Source organism: Budorcas taxicolor, chromosome 11 (genome assembly GCF_023091745.1).
Source record: "Budorcas taxicolor isolate Tak-1 chromosome 11, Takin1.1, whole genome shotgun sequence".
Classification (NCBI taxonomy): Eukaryota; Metazoa; Chordata; class Mammalia; order Artiodactyla; family Bovidae; genus Budorcas; species Budorcas taxicolor.
Genome location: NC_068920.1, coordinates 151,799,665 through 151,819,714, shown reverse-complemented (window position 1 = coordinate 151,819,714; position 20,050 = coordinate 151,799,665). Strand labels below are relative to the sequence as shown.

The 20,050-nt window shown below is 56.7% G+C and overlaps 1 protein-coding gene across 1 annotated transcript in view; it reads right to left on the bottom strand.

Moving 5' to 3' along the window:
• Nucleotides 1–13,996, bottom strand: part of DAB2IP (DAB2 interacting protein) — a 210,446-nt gene extending 196,450 nt beyond the window's left edge. Inside the window, exon 1 of the mRNA XM_052647651.1 lies at nucleotides 13,857–13,996. Within this exon, the coding sequence (XP_052503611.1) occupies nucleotides 13,857–13,896 (40 nt within the window). The 5' untranslated portion in view covers nucleotides 13,897–13,996. The remainder of the gene's footprint in view (nucleotides 1–13,856) is intronic.
• Between the last annotated feature and the right edge of the window lie 6,054 nt (nucleotides 13,997–20,050).

Here is a 20,050-nt window from a genome sequence, read left to right as displayed (position 1 = left end):
ACCCCTTCAGCCCCGCTGGACCAAGGGTCAGGATGAGTTTCAATCCCATCTCCACTGGCTGGGAAGCTTTGATTTCAGGGCCTGTTTGTGAACAAGAACTCACACAGGTCAGCTTCCCCTCACCCACCCAGTACCTTCTACCCAGATCCCAGCTCAGGCAAGCCCCTGGCCCAGCCTAGCAGCCCCTTGTGGCCTGATCACACCGAGATGGGAGAGCAGGAGGAGTTCTCTTCCCCAAACACAAGCTCTTTTGTTTCACCACTCAGCTAGACCCTCAGCCCTGCACCACCTTGGTGGAGGTTTTCCTGGCACTCCAGGAGCCCAGGTCAGGGGAAGGGAGAGGCGTGGAGAGGGCAGTGAGAGGCTGGTGACTGGGCTGGAGGACAGACAATTTCCGACAGCAGCTTTGGGCCCTGTCCCTTCCCTTCTTCGTCTCCTGCTTACTCTGGGGCTGTGCTGTGTGGCTGTGTTGAGTCGCTCAGTTGTGTTCAGCTCTTTGCAAGCCCATGGACTGCAGCCCACCAGGTTCCTCTGTCCATTCGGATTCTCTAGGTGAGAATACTGGAGCGGGTTGCCATGCCCTCCTCCAGGGGACCTTCCCAACCCAGGTCTCCTGCATTGCAGGCGGATTCTTCACCAGCTGAGCCACCAGAGCTTACAGGACAGTGGTTCTTAATTGGAGGCAATTTTATCCCGCAGGGAACATTTTGCGATGTCTGGAGACATTTCTGGTGGTCATGACATGGGCTGGGGGTTGGGGGCGGGTATGCTATTGGCACCTGGCGGGTAGAGGCCAGGGATGCTGCTAAACACCTGCCAATGCACAAGTCGGTCCCCACGACAAAGAGTTCTCGGGCCCCACAGATCGATAGTGCTGGGTTGAGAAACCCCGCCTGAGGATACAGCCTCCTCACCCTCTGTGCTCAGCTGTGACTCAGCCTTCCAGCCAGTCACACCCCCAGGCTGAGGCTGGACGACTCCGGACACTCATTTCCATCTCTGAACCCTTGCTCAGTCTGTTCCTGTTGCTGGAGCGTCCTCCCTGCTGACCTCTACTTCCCTAAATCTCACTTCTTTCCAGCCCCTCCCACCTGTCGGGACCCTCCTCTGCTGCCTACACCAGCCCCCCGCTTCTCCTACACCCCATGCTGCCCCCTCCCACTAGCCAGCTCTGACTCCCTCATCCCAGTTCCTCTCTTCCCTGACTGGCAGCCACTGTTGGCTTTGCTCCTCAGTTTGCACATCTATGCAATGAGTGGGGGCTTCCCAGGTGGCGCTAGTGCTAAAGAACCTGCCTGCCAGTGCAGGACATGTATGAGATCTGGGTGCAATCCCTGAGTTGGGAAGATCCCCTGGAGGAGGGCTTGGCAACCCATTCCAGTATTCTGGCCTGGAGAATTCCATGGACAGAGGAGCCTGGCCAGCTATAGTCCGTGGGTTGCAGAGAGTCGAAGACGACTGAAGCGACTTAACACGCACACACTCACACACACACAAACACACTTACATGCAACGAGCGGGCCAGGTGAATAGGGACCCCAGGCCCCTTCCCTTCTGCCTCCTCCTGGCACAGGACTAGGTAACTTGGGACTCAGTGCAGACTCACAATGGGATGCATAGTGGCTTCTGAGCCAGCAGAACCAGGGATCCAGTCTTGCTCTGCCATTTCCTAGTCGTGTGACCAAGGGTCAAATTGTGAAACATCTCAGGGCCTCAGTTTCCCCCTCTGTAAGATGGGGGTAGGTCTTCCAGCAAGAGCTCGACGAGCTGTGTACTCTCCCTCCCATCCCTTGTTCCCTTTCTGGCTGATTTACCTAGTCGAGGTTCCCACCAATCTGGCCAGTCTCAGGTGGAGAACCACCTATTTTGGGGGCCAAGAAGAACAGGATTAGATTGTCCTCTGACTTCTTCCTAAAAGCTGAGCTCACACTGGGCTGCTGAGGACCTTGGGAAGGGAGACCTCTCAAGCTGGAGGTTTAGGAAACTAGAGGCTAAGTAGACCTGTTTAGGAAACCCGGGAGACCTGTTTAGGCGGCCCCAGAAGAGCTGCTGCCCTCTTGGTTCCCGGCCTTCTTGGCCTCTCTCCCACCGGGGGCTCTTCCCAGCTTCTCAACCCCCCACTTCTCCTCCTGGAAAAGGATTTGTCGTTGTTGTTGTTCAGTCACTAAATCGTGTCTGACTCTTGCGACCCCGTGGACTGTAGCCCACTGGGCTCCCCTGTCCATGGGATTTCCCAGGCAAGAATACTGAAGTGGGTTGCCATTTCCTTCTCCAGGGGATATTCCCAACCCAGGGATCGAACCCATGTCTCCTGCATTGCAGGCAGCTTCTTTACCACTGAAGCAGTCTTCTTTACCCCTGAACTAGGCTTCTCCTACTGGGGCTGTGACCTCCTGAGTAGACAGTCAGCCACACTCAGCTGAGCTGGCTCAGGGGCAGGCACTGAGTGGAGCAGAGGTGTGGTCTGGGTTCTTCGAAATTCAAGGGAAACAGCACAACTGCATCCCTCCTGTGCTGGAACCCATTCATGGCTCCCTGGGATGTAGGATGAAACCAAGCTCCTGAGCCTGGACCCCTAACCTCTCCAGGCTACTCCCCTACCCCTCTCATCTGGATTTGGGGGCCTAGCCTCACCGAATTGCTCAAAAGTCTCCAGTGGACTGACTCATCCCCAGCCTGCTCACTACCTCCTTCCATAGGCCAATCCCTGGTTACCTTTAAGCTCAGCCTCTCCCCTGCTGGCCTCTCCAGCCTGCCTGCCCTGGGACATCACTGTAGCTTTGGGCCCCTGTCCTGAGCTCTTCCGTGATGCCAGGGAATCAGCCTTCTGCCTTCCTGGACCTCCAGGGCCTGACGGTGAGCTAGCCTAGAGGAAGTGCCCAGCTGGAATTAAGAGACGTAAACATGGGCAGGGGCTTCCCAGGCTGCACTAGTGGTGAAGAACCTGCCTGCCAATGCAGGAGACTTAAGAGATGCAGTTTCGATCCCTGGGCCGGGAAGATCCCCTGGAGGAGGAAATGGCAATCCACTCCAGTATTCTTGCCTGAGGAATCACATGGACAGAGAACCTGGCAGGCTACAGTCCATTGGGGTTGCTAAAGAGCTGGACATGACTGAAGTGGCTTAGCATGCACATACGCAAGCCTGTGCAGAGAAAGAAGACCCCCAGGCTCTGGTGCCTTCCTCCCCCAGTCTCAGTGGTTGCCCCTTAGAATCACCTGGTGGAGGGTGGAGGAGAGGAGGAAAGGAGGGGAAAAGTTTAAATACTCCAATGCCCAGGCCTCGCTGTAGACAGAAAAAGTGAAAAAAGTGTAAGTGAAAGTTGCTTAGTTGCGTCCAACCCCATGAACTGTAGCCTGTCAGGTTCCTCTGTCCATGGAACTCTCCAGGCAAGAATACTGGAGTGGGTAGCTGTTCCCTCCTCCGCGGGATCTTCCCAATACAGGAATCAAACCCCTCTAGACTAATTGAGTCCAAATCCATAGGGGTGAGGCTGGTGCAATGCCAACCTGGAGGGATTAGAACCCTCCGGATGACCGCAATCAGCCCATGTCTCCTCCCTCTTCTTGGGGGCAAGGGGACACCCTGGGAGAGTGAGCTCTGACGCTCTTTAATACCCGCCATGTGTTGCATTGATCCGAAGAGCCCTTTTTGGCTTATATGAGGCCATTCATTTAACAAACATAAAATGTGCTGGGGCTCAGGGATAGGTTGACACCCACGTGACAGGGAGCAGAGGAAGATGAGGGGTGCTGGGAGCACTTTGCAGAGAGTCCTCTGCTCTAGGGGGCTGGGGCCTGGAGGCAGAGGGTAAGGCAGGAGGCCCGTGGTGGGGCTGGCTATGGGGGTGGGAGTAGGGGCGTGAACCAGGCCACAAGTGGGCAGGGGTGGGGGGAGATGGAGACCGCAGATGTGAGGAAGGGGTGGGGACTGTGCTGGGAGGGGTCGTGGTTGGGCGTCTGGGCGGCTTGGCCACAGGAAGAAGAGGAGGAGCCTTCACAGAAGACTGAGGCGGGACCAGAGCCGTGGGTGGGGAGGGGCACGACGGTCACGTGCCTGCGGGTAGCGAAAGGTCCAAACACTCACAAACCCAGTAGTGATAACTCTGCCTGAATGTGTCGAAGGGCTGTTTTCTAAGTATTTACTCTTCCCTGTAACCTGTAGACAGGGCTGGCGTAATCAGCCCATCTCACAGGCAGGGAAAACTGAAGCTGGTGGAAGTTATGCAATTTTCCTGAAGCCACATACCGCCTGGTAAGGGTCAGGGATCTGACTCAGACAGGCTGCCAGTCGAGCCACCCTGCCCTGCGCCACCCGCTCCGAGCAACTCCCCCACCACCACCACCAGGGCCTCTCAGCCCAGACGAGCAGCGAGCCAGCGCCCGTGGAGGTCATCCTGCATTCGGGGCTCCCCTGGTGGCCTTGGTCGAGCAGTCTGGAGCAGGGAATGGTGCCGAGGACAGTGTAGGAGGCGAGGGAGCTGCCCTGAGGGAGCTGAGCAGGCTGGGGGCACTGAGGGGGTGACATGTGACGTTGGAGAAGGGGGCTGATGGAGGGGCTGATCAGCGGGTCCCCAGGCAGGCAGAGGGAGGGGGATGCAGACCCCAGAGCCGTCTGTCCTCAACAGGGAGCTGAGGGAAGGAGTCAGAGCTGAGGCACCAACATGAGCGGGCCTGGGGTGGGGGGCTGGTGAAGCTTCTGGAGTTGGAGCCTCAGCCCAGAGTCTGTGCAACTGCATGAGGCCAGGTGGGGGAGGGGGTAGGATGCTGTGCAGTGGGGCAGGGTTGGAGCAAGTGGGCCCAGCAGGAGACCGGTGCTGTCCATAGTCTCCAAGTCAGAGGCCCAGGCTGGGAAAAGAGCCCCAGAAGCTAGGGTATAGCTACCCCGACTCAGTCCACCATAGAGCCGGCCAAAGGAAAGACTGAAGGGTCTCTGAGCAGGCACCCTCCTAGGTGCCTTGGCTTCTAGGCCATGGAGTTAATACAGCTGCTTGGTCAAGGACAGTCTCACCAGGACAGAAGGGTCTCTACTCTCCCTTCTCAGGCAGGTGTGGGGGAGAGGGGGTACCAGGTACCAGGAAGAAAACCAGGGATGGGCCTGGGACAGCCCTGGAGGGCTCCTGAGTAAGACTCTGAATTTGGCAGCCTGGGCTTCAGGAGGCCAGAACGCACGGTGCCTCCGTCAGGCCTGTCCCGCCACGTCTTGGTTCAGCCACACGCCGTGCTCTGGGTCCCCTCCCTCCACTGCCCTGTTCTCCATGCCTCACATTCCACATTAGCTAAGGCAAGGGAGGGCAATTATCTGAGATTTGGGTCAAGGGAGAGAGAGAGCCCAGGGCAGAGGTGGGGTGGGGGCTGGGGGAGACAGGCAACCCAGCCATCTCAGGAACTGTGTGTCCTGAGCTGGCTTTTCTGGAACCCAGCAACCCCTCATTCTGGTGCCGAGTCTGTGGCACCCCAGGGTGGGAGTGTGGGGCCCGCAGCCTCGTAAGCTCACTCACAGCCAGCCGAGAGGCAGGCACTCCATCCTATTGGCGAGGTGCTCATGTCCTCTACACGCATTCCTGTGCATGTACACACACATGCACACAGACACACACGCACGCATGCACAGAGGTACGCTGGGATGTAGGTCACCGGCTGGAATGCCTCAGGCCCAGGGTTGCGAAGACCCAGCCATCCAGGCAGACACTTCCAGATTGGACAGAAATGTACCCTCCCCTTGCCTGCCTCCCCACTGCTCGCCTGTGTCAATCTGACCTGAAGCTCTCTAGGCTTCTGTTTGGTTTTCCCAGAATCTGCCTGGCTGAGACTGCGGGGAACCTGACTCCGTCCAGGGGAGGGGGCGGGGCTCCTGGCCACACTGGTGTTGTCTCTGTGTGTCGATCCTTACTGGGGGGGGCGGGGGGCGGTACGTGAAGTCTACAAGAGACAAGGGGGTGTGGCCAATCCTTGAAGACTTCCAAGATAGAGCCTGCGAGATGTCCTGGGACTAGAGGACCAGGAGGGGACAGTCAAGGAAAGAACAGAGCAACCTAAGCCAGGTTGGTCAGGGCTGGCTTCCTGGAGAAGGTGGGAGCACCTTGGCTGGGAAGGTGAGTGAAGATTTCAGAAAGCCTAAAGAAAGGGAGTGGTACTGTTGCAGCTGGGAAAGCCCCCGACACTGCCATCCTCCGCCCTAGAGCTGGCACCTTTGTGGAGGTCACATATGTAAAGACCATCACAGACTCTTCTACAGAAAACCCCTGGATGGCCCTGCAGGCCCTTCAGATACAGCAAGCCCGGAACATCACTTGCCCTCCCACCCAGAATCTGCTCTTCCACCCACATCCCCCTCTCCGCGTGGACAGCAACATTCCTGCCACACAGGCCAGACACCAGGCCACCCTGCCCTCTTTTCTCAGGCCACCCTCTCAGCCTCCAACTTTTCAGTCTGGTGCGTGGAGCAGCTCACAGCTGAGAGGTGAAGACAGGCAGGGAAGCAAAGGCACTGTACTATCCTGTCAGCACATGGGTGCCTGGGAGGTCAAGCAAGATGGTCAGGGAAGGCTTCCTGGAGGAGGTGACACCCAGGTCACCCAGACTGAGACCTCAGGCTGAGTAAGAGCGGCCAGACTGGGGGAGAAGTAGTGGGAAGAGTTGAGATAGAGTAGGGTTCCAGGCAAGGGGCATCAACAAGTACAAAGGTGAGGGAGGAGCTGGGGGACGGCACATACAGAGGGAGCTGAATCGATCATGAGGGAGTGGAGAGAAAGAGGGGTGTGCTGGAGACTAGGGCAGAGGTGTCATCCAAGAGTCAGATGGTGGATGGCCTTGACACCACGGCAATGAGTCTAGATGCTCTCCTGCTGCAGTGGAGTGCCCTGTGTGACTTTCAGATGCCTGAGAGTGGCCCTTTAGCTGCACACAGAGGATGAGTTTGGGGGACAGGTGGAGATGGGGATCCCCAGGAGGGGACCAGAGTCCCAAATGGGGCATGGCCTGAGAAGGGGGCAGAAGGTGGAGAGTCAGGGCCGAGCTCAGGACCACTTAGGAAGTTGAATGGCCCTTGAAGGGTTCTGGTTCCTCTCTGAGGCCCTCATCTCTGTACCATATAGTGGGGGGTGGGCAGGAGGACCCCCAAAGACCCTCTCCTGAGCCTCTTTCCACGTGGGGCCATTTTCTGTTTGCTCTAGTCTCCCAGGGCTTCTGAAATAACCTCTTGGGAGGAAATCCAGCTGGGAGGAGCATAGCTCTGGCTTCTGAAGGCCTGGGGTGGGGGCAGGAGCCCAGGGCATACCCACTCAGTAGAAAGAACGGGCTGGGCAGTGGGAACCAAGGGAGGGGTCTCAGAGCACCCAGTGGTCCATTCAGGAGGACAGCCAGTGTGAGGGTGCTGGGATACACTGGGCCTCATGGAAAAAGCCCACCAGCTTTCTCGGTATAAGGGGGGCCCGGAACCGTGGTCCAGCAGCCTGGGGATAAGTTAGGGCCCATTACTCACAAGACTGACACTTGGGTTAGTGACCTCACCTCTTTGTGCCTGTTTCTTCATCCATAAAATGGAAATTAACACGTGCCAGGAAATAATATACCAGGTGGGAGGGAAGCTTAGGGGAACAGTCCCTGCTGCTGAGTGATTCAACGAGGATCTGTACCTGGGTACCACAAGGCACCACCTGGGCACCACCCTGGTCCTCCCGCATGAGCCATGTGGCCCAGACGTGGGGGAGGTGCAGCAGGATGGAAGCCCAGGCCCGTGCGGGGGGCCCAGGGTGAAATGTCTTTGCTTCCTAAAAACCCGGAGTCAGCCTCTCCCTCCTTCTCCCACCAGGAGCCCTTCACCATGCAGACAGCAGCTCCTCTTCTTTGAGCTTCCTTCTGCTTTGCCGGCCTGACACTTCCCACCCTCCTTAGGCCACTCCCCCTGGCCTTCTTGTGAAGCCAGATGCTGGGGTGTGGGGGCGTCCAAGATTTAAGCCCCTCCCTGTCCGGCCTCATTGTTCTTTTATTGACCCTTCTTCCTGATTTTGCCTCTTCCCAGCATCCTCTGGGGCAAGAAGGGGGGCTCCTCCCCTCTTCCACCTGCCCAGCTGGAGAAGCTCAGAGGCCCAGAAGGGCTGAGGACCAGGGCCAGGATACCTGAGAGGCAGCCCAGAGTAATGGGCAGAAGCACAGGCATCTAGGAGGCCTGGGTTTGAATTGTGAGTACTTCCACTAACTTGTGGCCTTGGGCTCTTCAAAACTTCAATTGCACATCTGAGCAATGGGGCTGTTCCTTCCTGTGTGATGAGCCAGTGATTGCATGTGGACTCTTAGCACAGAGCTGGACACGTAGCCAGAGCTCAGGAAATGGGATCCCCACTCTGCCTCTCTGGCCTGACTCCTTCACCTGGGAAAGGACTTCAAGTGGGGATGTAGCCTCTCCTGTTCCTTCCTTGTCCCCAGAGGCCCAGTCAGCCAGTCCACAGCAGAGCCGTAGAGCAAGATGGAAGGAATCTGGGGTTGGCCTCCCTTCCCCACCCCAGGGAGTCTGGGTGGGCAGACAGCTGGGGAAACTGAGGCTTGCTGTTGAGTGAGCTGAGTGGCAGAACCAGGAGGAGGCCCCAGGCCCTCCCTTGCCCATGACAGGTGGAACGCAGGTCTGAACAGCACCTATCTTCCCAAGGATCCACCCACACAGAAGCCTCAGAGAAGGTTCTAGTGGGTACTTGCTCCAGAGCACGGGCTCTGCGTGGGACAAACACACAGGACTCTCAGCTCTGCCACTCACTCGCTGTGTGATTCTGGGTGAGTCACTCAGCCTCTCTGAACTCGTTGCCTTATCTTGAACACGAGAAGGACAACACCAGCCTCGCAGGGTCAGGGGAAGGGGAAGCGAGATGATGAATGTGAGGCACGTGGCCAGCTACATAGCTGCTGTTTTATGGTTATTTTCTATTTGCTAGCAGCTGAGGCATGTCTTTTATGACATCTTCAGCTTCCCCCTCTCATGGGGGAAGGGCCAGGGAGTGGTGACATCAAGCTCCCTGACAGCTTCCAGCCCAAAATAGCCCTCTCTTTAGACTGACCCTGTCCCGTTACAGTCGCTCCTGCGCTCACTGTCCCCAGCTGAGCTGACAACGCCTTCAGTGGTGGCTCGAACCCTGTCACGCTCCTCCCCTGAACAAACACTCCTGGGTAGACAGGATTTGAGGTGGCAGCTTTGGCATAGAGACGGCTCTTGGAAAGTGCAGCAAAATGAAGCCCCCGGGCTCTGGCAACCTGGGTTAAATCACTGAACTTGTTCTTAGGTCTTGGTGTCATATTCCTTCCCTGAGCCTCAGTTTCCTCATCTGGAAAATGGAGCTATAATATCAGCCTACTGTTGTGAGGATTCAAGTAGGCAGTGTACCTAAAGGACCTTGCCTGGGGAGGGGGGATGGCGTGCAGCAGGTGCTCAATAAATGGGACTGGTTATGGTACCTACCGTACCTGGAAGTTTACAAAATCACCTCCATCTGCCTCTTTGCAGGGCCCCCAGCTGGAGCTGAAGTCCTTTGGCGGTTATCATCAGAAGAAACTGAAGGTTCTGAGCTGTCTGTTCCACCCCCAGGGTTGCCAGAGCAACCAGCCCCTTCCTGAGCTTTTATCCTGACCGTCTGTCTGAGGCCAGCTCCCTCACCCATGAATCATAAAGTCCCCCCAGCAGGTGTCCAGCCTCTTGTGGTTTCATCTCAATCACCCCTCTGGAGACCCCAGTCAACCCAGGACACAGGCAGGGCAGCGCTGAGTCTGTCCATTTGTCGGACAAAGAAGCTGAGTTTGAACAAGGAGCAAGGATTCAGTCCAGGCCACCCGGGATGGATGTGGCTCAGGCCACAGGGAGGCAAGAGGGTGCCAAGTGCTGAGTTGGAATTAGACTCTTAGATGGTCAGAGCTGGGAACAGTCGGGGGTATGGAGGACAGTACCCTCACTGGGCAGTTAAGGAACCAGAAGCCCAGAGAGGAGGACGATGCCTGAGGGCATGATCAAGTTAAGGGCAGCATCCAGCTCATTCACTCATTCATTCATTCATCCCGTGAACGCATATAGAGCACCTTCTCAGGGCCAGGCACTGTGCAGGACCCTACAGAGACAGCAGCAAATAAGACACAGCACCTGCCCGCAAGGATCTCAGGGTCTTGAGTGGGAGTCAAGTCAGTGACTGGGTGTTCCCCTCGTCCCCTTCCTCGGCTATCAGAGGACACGAGAAGGAAGTACTGTGCTTTGCTTCTCTAGGTTGGCCTTTCCATGCAGCTCTGAAAGGCCCTTGCCGGAGGGAGTCATTCAGATCTTGTCTGGTCCTCACCCCAATTTACACTTGGGGAAACTGAGCCACCTCCATGAAGGGCTCTGCTAGGGTTAGTGTGCAGGCTCTAAGCCCTTGCCTTCCTGCCCCTGATTGTTGTATAAAAGAGATCTCTGCTCCTGTGTGTGCCACTCGCCCCAACTGTGGTCTGAGCCCTCAATGACTTTGTTCTAAGGACATCGTTCTAAGGACCTTGTTCTAAGGTCCTGTGTCTCAGGACACCCTATGGGGCTCTACTCAGCCCTGTCTGCTAAGATACCCTGAACGTGCCGAGGCCTCCAGAACATCAGAGTCAGCGGCTAGGGATGCAGCCATACTCCTCTCAGCCTCTGAGCACCTGGTGAATGCAGAGCTCACGATATCCACCAAATGGAAGAAAGTCTTGCTCTGCTTGAAGAAGAGAAGGGCGGCCCAGGGCCCTTCCTCCAGCTGTGCCTCTCCCCACCCTGTCCCCATCCTGCGTCCCCAGGGAGCTCAACTCACCATCCCTTGACCGGGCATCACCCGGTCAAGAAGCAGCACCGTCACCCGCAGTGTCAGAGAACCCCTCGAGGTTCCCGCTGCTTGGAATGCCTTTTCTCACCTCCTTGGCTGAGCCAGCCGTATCGTCTGCTCACTCACTTGTTCACAAGCATTTGTTGGATTCTCACTACCGGCCAGGCAGAGCGCCATGCTCTGGGGATAAGAGCTGTCGGGACACTTAGAGATGAGTGGGGGACAGAGGTTAAACACATACATGTACCATAATGGGCGACTAGGGGACTGAAAATGAAGGTGCAAGTCGCTCAGTCGTGTCTGACTCTTTGCGACCCCATGGACCATACAGTCCATGGCATTCTCCAGGCCAGAATACTGGAGCGGGTAGCCTTTCCCTGCTCCAGTTCGATCTTCCCAGGACTCGAACCAGGGTCTCCTGCATTGCAGGCGGATTCTTTACCAGCTGAGCCGTAAGGAAAGCCCATGTGCGACTAGGAACCGGTCCTATAAAGGAAAAGAGAGGGAGGGTAGCAGAGTGGGCTCTAATTTGACAGAGTAACGTGATCTAAGGAGGGCGTCTCTGAGGAAGTGACTTTCACTGGAGCCTGGGAGGAGGAGGAGGAATGAAGAAAGAGAGGGAAAGTATCCAGGCAAAAGAAATAGCATATGCAAAGGCCCTGAGGGCGTTAACTAGTTTGGTGAGTGTGAGGAAGGACAGAGCAGTGTGACTGGAGCCTATAGAGCCAGGGGATGAGGACAGAAGAGTCAGATCACAGAGGGAGGCAGAAAAGATCAACCTTGCTGAAGGGACCTTGTGGTTAACAGGGAGAGTGAGGAGTCCAAGAGAAGGAACCAGAAAAAAAGACTGGGAGATAGATGGGAGAAAATCAGGAGGGTGGCCTATCCCAGAAGCCAGGTGAAGAAATTGTTTCACAAAAGAAGGAGTCATCCACTTCTTTGGCAGGGGAATCACCTCCTCCAGGAAGCCTTCCTGGACTCCAAGTGTGGGGTTAAGGATTCCACGGGGCCTTGGCCTTCCCTTCAGTGCTTACCTCTCTCCCAGACTAGCCTTGGAGTGTCACAAAGGCAGAGATAAGGTTTGACTTGTCTCTCCAACCCCAAAACTTAGTTCAGGATCTGAAAGTAGTATTTGTTAGATGAATAACTGTAGGACCTGGCCAGAATGGTCCCTTCAGCTTGGGGCCACTCCCAAGGACTTCCTGGGCTCCCCTCCATTCCTGCTCATCACTTTCTTGAGGAACTGTCCCCTGTCCCCTTGTCTTTTCCCCTCAGATCCCAGGCACCTCACTGCTGCCTGCCCAGCTTCCAGAAGGCCAACCACAGGCTCCCACAACAAGGGAGGACAAGGAGCTGGTGCATGGGCCCTTCAGTTATGGTGCAAGCAGTCCCCGTTTCCAGGGACCCCGGACTTACCCTGCCCCAAGACTGCTGCTAGCAAACCTGTGGGACAGCAGGTGGAGGCTGTGGGTTACTGAGACACCAGTGAGCTCCAGGTAGGGAGACAGAGGGATTTGGAGCCCTGCTTGGCTCTGGGTTGGTCCCCCAGACAGGGGTCTGTGCCCTCCATGGGGTAGTATCTAGGTGTCCCCCTGCCAAGTTCAGGTGGACACCTCTGCAGACAGGCAGGCCTGTCCCACACTCCAGACTGTCTGCCCCCACCTCCCCCCCAGGAACTCATCACTCAGAATCCAGTCTCCTATCCTTTGTCTCCCACTGGAGGCCAGGAGCTCTTCCAGGGCCAAGGCGCCATCTCCCTTTTCTCCCTCCCTTGCTCCCTCCCTCTCTCTTTCCTCTCTCCATTCACTAATTACAAACTGTTTCTTCGGTTTGAGTTCTCTCATCCTGCACCCCTGACCCTGACACAGAGCCTGGCACGTGGAGGTCACTTGGCAGGCATCCACTGGCCACCCGACCTCCCAAAGATGCTAGGTCCGCGGGCTAGGCTAGGCTAGGTGGTGCCAAGCTCCCCTGAGGGGTGCAGCTCCAAACGTGGCAAGAGCCCCTCTCCTTGGAAAGAACTGGAGCTGGCAGGAGGGAGGAAATTTGGCTTTGAATCTGTGCCCTGCAGCCAGGCCTGGCTGGGGTGGGGGTGGGGGTCCAGGGGGAGAAGCACACAGTTTTCTTAGCAGGAACCATAGGCCCAGGATGATCTAGGTCCCCAAAAGGCTGATCCTAGCTGGAGCGATGCCTCCCTTGACTAGCTCTCCTCTCTGAGGCCAACAGGGCCCCCTCCTTACAGAGCCTTAAAACCTACGTCCCCCCAGCCCAGCGCTCCTCAGTCCCTCAGCCACCCTCCGGCCCTCCTGCTTCCCATCTTCCCACATCACAGAGATGGCCAGAGTGCCCCCCTCAACCACCCCCACCCCCGGCATCCTAACCAAAAGTGCACAGCCTGGCCGGGCTGAGCAATCCGGGTCTTAGACCCCTGCAACCCTGGAGCCCCCAGCCTGCAGAAACTGCCACGGCTGATCCGCTGGGAAAAGTGCAAGTTCCTCGCCACCGCCACCGGCTTCCGACAAGGGCTCTGTCCCAGGCAACTTTCGCCCAACAATCCGCCCAGGGTTTGCAGGGAGGCTGCGGCAGGGGCGCTCCCCGGGGGCAGCCCCTGGGGCCCTGCAGAATGGGGAATGCTTGCAGCCTGGCTTTAATTACAGACTGCGTTCCTCTGCCTGGTCCATCTATATTTATCTGCAGGATCTCACTAATTAAATCCCCCACCGCAGCCAGCAGGCCTGGGGACGACCGCGAGTGAGGCAGACAGGCAGGGGGCTGCAAACTTCCTTCCTTTCCTTCTGGTCCAGGAGCAAAACAGAAGCGGCCGAAAACTCCCGCTCCCTCCCCCCACCGATGCTTGGTCCCAAGGAACGCCGGCTCCAGGGACCCTTCAGCTCTGTGCCCTGCAACCCCCGGCACCCATGACCCACAGGTCCCCACACCAGGCAGTGCCCATCTTCCTCCCCGCTTCAACTCTCATTCCTGGATTCCCGCAGCAAACAGAGAAAGCCTCCCTGAGTAGCACTCTGCCACTTTGCCAGGGCTCTGGTCTTACCGAAGGAGTCGTCTTGGTCCAAGAGGGAGTCGGGCTCCATGGCGTATGGGCCCCCAGCCCCTGGCCCCACCTGATTTATGAACCGAGGCTGTCTCCATGAGCGTCTGGGTTTCTCCTTTTGTATTCCATCTGGCGGCTTTTCCAACTAGATGACTGGGTATTCCTGCACGCAGGCCCCTTTCCAGCCCTTGCCTTCATACAGTACATTTAAAGTAGCAGTAACCTCTTTTTCCTCCCCCCGCAGCCTGGCTGGAAACATTAGAAGGGACCGAGGCAGCAGAGATGTCTAAAATAGGAAGACGCCGGGACAATTGGCCTGGCTGCCCGCGACGCTGGCTGCGGGGATCTGGCCGGCCTGCGCAAATGGAAAAGCTAAGAGGTAAGGATGAGCCTGGGCTGAGCATCTGGAAGCTGGCTCCGGGGGACCCCGGGGTCTGTGGAAAGGGGGGAGGCTGACCCACCCACAGGAGGGGATGGGGGGGTCCTCTCTGTTCACCGCCCAGCGCCCAAACCCCAGGGGCTTCTCCTAGGCCCTGCTGGAACCTCCCACTCAAATCTGTTCTACAGACATTTCCTGCAGTGTGGGGGATGCAGAAATTGACTCATCCATCCATTCAGTCAGACACTAGAATTTTTTTTTTTTGAGCATCTACTCGGCGCCAGACACCGTGCCAGGTGCTGGCTTTTGCAGGAGGGAGCAAGTCTCAGCATCTGGTCTCTTGGAGCTCACAGGTAAACAGGCCTGTGCAATGCAGCGTGTGCGCTAAGAGCTGTGGGAACTTGAAAAAAAAAAAAAAAGGCTGCCTCACCCAGACAGGGGGAGGTGGTCAGGGAAGGCTTCCTGGAGGACTGGGCACTTCAGCTGGGGCCTTATGGGTGAGTAGCAATTAGCCAGCTGCAGAAGGAGGGAGTGAGGGGGAGGGTGTGCTGGGTAGAGGGAGCGTCCTGTGCAGAAGCCCTGAACTGAGATGGCACTTGGGGTGTTCAGTGACCTCCTCGATAAGTCCCAGGCAGTTGGAGCAGCGGCCACGGCAGAGGTGGTGGGAGAGAAGCAGCAGAGGGGATCAGGCAGGGCCTCACGGGCGGGGATGGTTCTCAGGTTTGACCCAGGGGATGACGCACGGGAGGGAGACATTCCAGGCTGCTCTTTAGAAAGGCCTCTCTGGCTACTGTATAAGGGGGCAGAGGCTGGGGCAGGACTGGACAGGGGCTGTTAAGTCCCCAGGGGAGAGGGATGCTGGCATCTACGGGCACAGCTATAATAACATGGGGTGCCACTCACTAAGAGGCCACGAGAGCTGGGCACTGGTCCCAGTGTTCCCTACTTGGATACAGTCACTCCTCAGGGACCCCGCCAGCAGAAACCCTGCCCGTCCTGCTCCACAGATGAGGACAAGGCCAAAGAGAGAGGAGAAGTGACTTGTTCGAGGCTTGTGAGTGCCCTTCAGACCAGGCCTGGACCCCCAGAGAGGTCATAGCCTAGATGCTGGTAGGGAGGGAGGTGGTGCTGGGGGGAGGACAAAGATGCGGTAATTCAATCCACATCTCAGACCCAGAATACGACAGAGCCCCGGGGCTTGCGGGACAGGGAGAGTGTCATTTGGGCCCAATCAGGGAAGGCTGCCTGGGGGAGGAGGCATCTGAACAGGACAGAGAGAAGAGCAGGATTTGGATGGGCGAGTTCGAGAAGGTACGGGCCTCCCCGGCGGAGGGAACGGCACACGGAAAGGCACAGAGGCAGGGAGGGCGTGACAACGGCAAATGAAGGCAGCGTGGAGGGAATGACACGCGGCCGGGAGGGTGCCGGAGCAGGTGAGTGGCTGGGGCTGGAACCAGAGGACGTGGGATCACAGCCCAGGAGTGCAGGCTTGGTCCAGGGGGCACGAGCAGCCTCGAAAGCCCTCTGTCCAGAGGACGGCCTGCATCCCAGTGGATACCTGGGTGTCCCTGGAGATGGCCCTTTCCCAGAATTCTCCTTAACACTCTGCACTTATAGCAGAGAAACTGTCCATTCCCCATGGATCACTGGGACATTAGAAACTGAGCCTCAGTGGCCAGATTTTTGGAGACATGACCCTGAGGCTGAGGCAGAGGGGACCTTAAGAGGAGGGAGATGGGGGCTTCCCTGGTGGTCCGGTGGCTAAGACTTGGTGCTTCCAATGCTGGGGGTCTGGGGTTCAATCCCTGGTCAGGGAACTAGATCCCACAAATTGCAACTAAAAGCTCCTGCATGCCACAACTAAAACCTGGCACAGCTAAATAAATAGAGAAAATATCTTTTAAAAGAGAGGAGGGAGATGGGGGCTTTCCTGGTGGTCCAGTGGTTAGGGCCCCGCACTTCCACTGCAAGGGGCAAGGGTTCAGCCTCTGTTTGGGGAACTAAGATCCTGCATATCATGTGGTGTGCCCCCCCCCCGCAAATTGTCAATACAAAATTTAGGAAAAAAAGAGGGGAGAGATAGGAGATAGAGACAAGCTGGGAGGCTGGCAGGAGGGACCAGGCTGGGGTGGAAGGGAGGGGAACACCCCCCGACCCCTCCCAGCCCCCTGCTGTTGCCCAGTGCTCCCAGAGCAGCCAGTGGCTGCTGACGTGGTTGGCCTAGCCTGGGGGAAGCTCCTCTGTCACCCGTGACCACCCCTCTGTGATGACAGAGATCCCAGCGCCCAGCCTCCCGCTGCCTTAATTACAGGGAGGTCAGGCCCTACCCAGGCAGCTGCAGGCACCAGGCTCCCTGGATCTCTGACTCAGCGGGTGTGGGGGAGGGGGTCTAGGAGTGGTGGATGGGAAGCCTGGACCCCCAGTCAACAGCTGAGCTCAGATCCAGTTCCCTCTACTTCCCACAACCTCCAGGGACCCCAGGGCTTCTGGGAGTCCCAGGGATTCAGGGAGCTATGGGGGCCCATTTGCACAGAGGCACTTGAGGTCTTTTTCTTGCTAAGGTGTGATAGGGCTGAAATCAACCACCTGGGTTTCTATCCAGACTCTGCTGCTTACGAGGTGGGTGACACTGAGCTACTGACTCCACACTTGGGAGTCTCGGTGGTGGAATGGGGCTTCTCCTGGCCTTTCCTCATAGGGTGGTGATGGATTAGATGGACCACGCTGCCACAGGCCGGCAGGTTGCCATAGAGATGCCGCTGCATCCACCCACTCACTCTCTCTGTGCCTGCCACGCCCAGGCTGGGCCAAGCCTGGGAGCCAGACACATAAAGGAAGAACCAAACCCAAGGATCTGAAAGCTAGAGGGGAATAAAGTGAAGCTGGAGGAGGGACCAATCTGCTCAGCAGAATCAGAAAAGCGGCACAGGGCTGCCCTAATAGTCTAGGGGTTAAAAATCCTCCTGCCAATGCAGGGGACACACGTTCGATCCCTGGTCCAGGAAGATCCCACATGCTGTGGAGCAGCTAAGCCCGGGCGCCGCCACCACTGAGCCCAGACTCCAGAGCCCTTGCTCTGCAACAAGAGAAGCCACTGCAACGAGAAGCCTGAGCACCAGAGTGAAGAGCAGCCCCCACTCACCGCAACAAGAGAAAGTCCTCGTGCAGCAGTGAAGACCCAGTGCAGCCAAATAAGTCCATAAACTTTTAAAAATAATAGTAAAGAAAAGCTTTGCAGAGGAGGGGCCAACTGAGCTGGACAGACAGGGGTGAAGAGGTGTTCTCCGGGCAGACGCTAGTAAGGGCAGGCAACACCATTGCGTGGACTAAGAATAAGGCGGGAGACGTCCAGCACCCCTGGTGGTATGGAGCGCTCAGGTTCTCTGCTCTGGGTTCTGATTTTCTAGTTAAACTCTATGTCCACTGCCAAATGGAGCCCATAATCTTGCCCAGTCTGGGGCTCTGAACTGGGGTGGAGCCTGACCCCAGGCTCAGACCCTGTCCCACCCTGCATGGCTCCTCTCCAGAACACAGACCAATGTGGGCTGGAGTCCACTTTGGAGCATCCTGGCTGGTTTCTCAAGTGAGGACAGGTAACCCTGCCTGGGTCCAAACTCCAGCTCCCCGTTTACCAGTTGGGTGACCCTCAGCAAGTGATTTTACTTCTCAGAGCCTCCGCTTCCTCACCTGTAATAGAAGCAAGGAGACTCCCTGGAGGGCTGGTGGGAGAATTAATGAGTAATACAGGTAGATGTTAGAACAGGGCCAGAAGAAGCGTTCGGTAAAGCTAAAGTTGAGAGTCCTCACCACAGCCTTCCAGGCCCTCCTTATCTCATCTCTCTCCCTCTCCCCTCCCCCTAGCCCAGACTTACAGGTCTTTTCTTTGAACTGCCCCAGGGTCTGGCCATTTCCCCTGATAAGAGTGAAATCCCCCCAAATCCTCGCTATCCCCACTCTGTGTTCAGCTCCCTCACCACCTCTCTGAGATATCAGGTCCCCTGCCCCTCCCCTCACCCCACTCCTTGCTTAGTTTTCTTCTTGGCCCTTTCGATAGACATCACCTGACATTATTGTTGTTGTTCAATAGCTAAGTTGTGTTTGACTTTACAACCCCATGGACTGCCGCATAGCAGACTTCTCTGTCCTTCACTATCTCCCAGAGTTTGCTCAAATTCATATCTACTGGGTCTATGATGCCATCCAACCATCTCATCCTCTGTTGCCTCCTTCTCCTCCTGCCCTCAATCTTTCCCAGTATCAAAGTCTTTTCCAGTGAGTTTTCTCTTCACATCAGATGACCAAAGTATTGGAGCTTCAGCTTCAGCATCAGACCTTCCAAGGAATATTTAGGGTTGATTTCCTTTAGGACTGACTGATTTGATCTCCTTTCTGTCCAAGGGACTCTCAAGAGTCTTCTCCAATACCATAGCTGTACGTTATTTGCATCTTACCTGCCAGCTCCTGCTTTCACATAAGCTCCATGGTGCGGAGTAGCACTGAGAACAGTCCCCAGCTGGCCCACCTGAAGTGGATCCCCACTAAACATGTGTGGAAGGACTAAGTGTTAGCTGCAATGGTTATTTCCCCCTACTGCCCCCTGTCTTGATAATCAGCCCACCACCCAGGACCTCTTGCTGAGTTCCAGGGCTCCTCAGACCCAGATACACTCCTGCATCTTCCTGCTTATCTGCCTGGACTGTGTTCTCCCTTCTCAGTAAGGGCTGGGCCCCCAGGATCAGCCAGCAGGAGGGAGACCGGAGGGTCTTCTACTTGGGGATGGGGGGGCTATACTGTGAGCCTGCTACCCTTTCTGCACCTCACACCAACTTGTCCAAAAAAGTTTTCTCAGTCCCATTTCACAGATGGGAACACTGAGAGGCTACAGTGAATTCCTGAGAAGTGGCAGAGCTGGGGTTCAAGACCTTGTGTGCGAGATGAGAAGGCCCTACTGGCCCCACTGTAGCACCTAACAGGCCCTCCCAGCTGAAGGAGAAAGAAGCTTGTCTGAAGGATGTGACAGGCAGGCTCAGAGGTGGGACATGGGACAGGGTGGGCAAGAAGATAGAGCAGCCTTGGGTCCGCTCCCTGGTAGCCCCACCTTCCATCCTGGGCCCCTTCAAGCAGCTGCCATCTCCTGCGTTTAAGGAGAGGGTCACTTTGCTTTTTTGGTTCAATGGCCATGAAACTGAGAGCTGGCACCTTTAAATAAGTTCTGAGCCAGCCGGCAGGGGACAAGGGCAGATTACAGGCTGGCCCTGTCACTGGCTCCACGGGGGCAAGGAGGGTCTCCTTCTGATGACAGGACCCCCTCCCTGCATTCCGGGTCCCTCTCAGCATTGTCCTGGGAAACCAGGACTCAGAGAAATGAGACACAACCTCACATCCAGGAAGCGGCAGGAGCAAGGCCCAAACTCTGGGCCCTCACACCACCCCACGCTGCTGGGCTGGATTAGAAATTCGAGACCTTTGCTCGTGGTGCATGGGAAGGTTAAGTTGCTTGCCCTCGGTGGTCACACAGCGGATTCCAAGGCCCCGACTAGCAACCACATTGCGCTGTGGGCTTCTCGTCCTGCAAATGTGAAGCTGAATTATCATGAAAGAATCTCAGATCTTTCCAGGAAGAAGCAAGCCCTAGATAAACACAGGGAGTTAGGGGGGTTTCCCAGGCTGAGGGGATGTCAGGGATGGTGGCCTGGGGTCCTCAAAGTTCCTGACGTCCTCAATTTTGTGATGAGCAGTGGGGCTCCATATGGGACATCCTGGTTGCTGGGTGCCAGGGTCCTCCCTTGGGTTCCAGGAAACCCTGGAGACATGG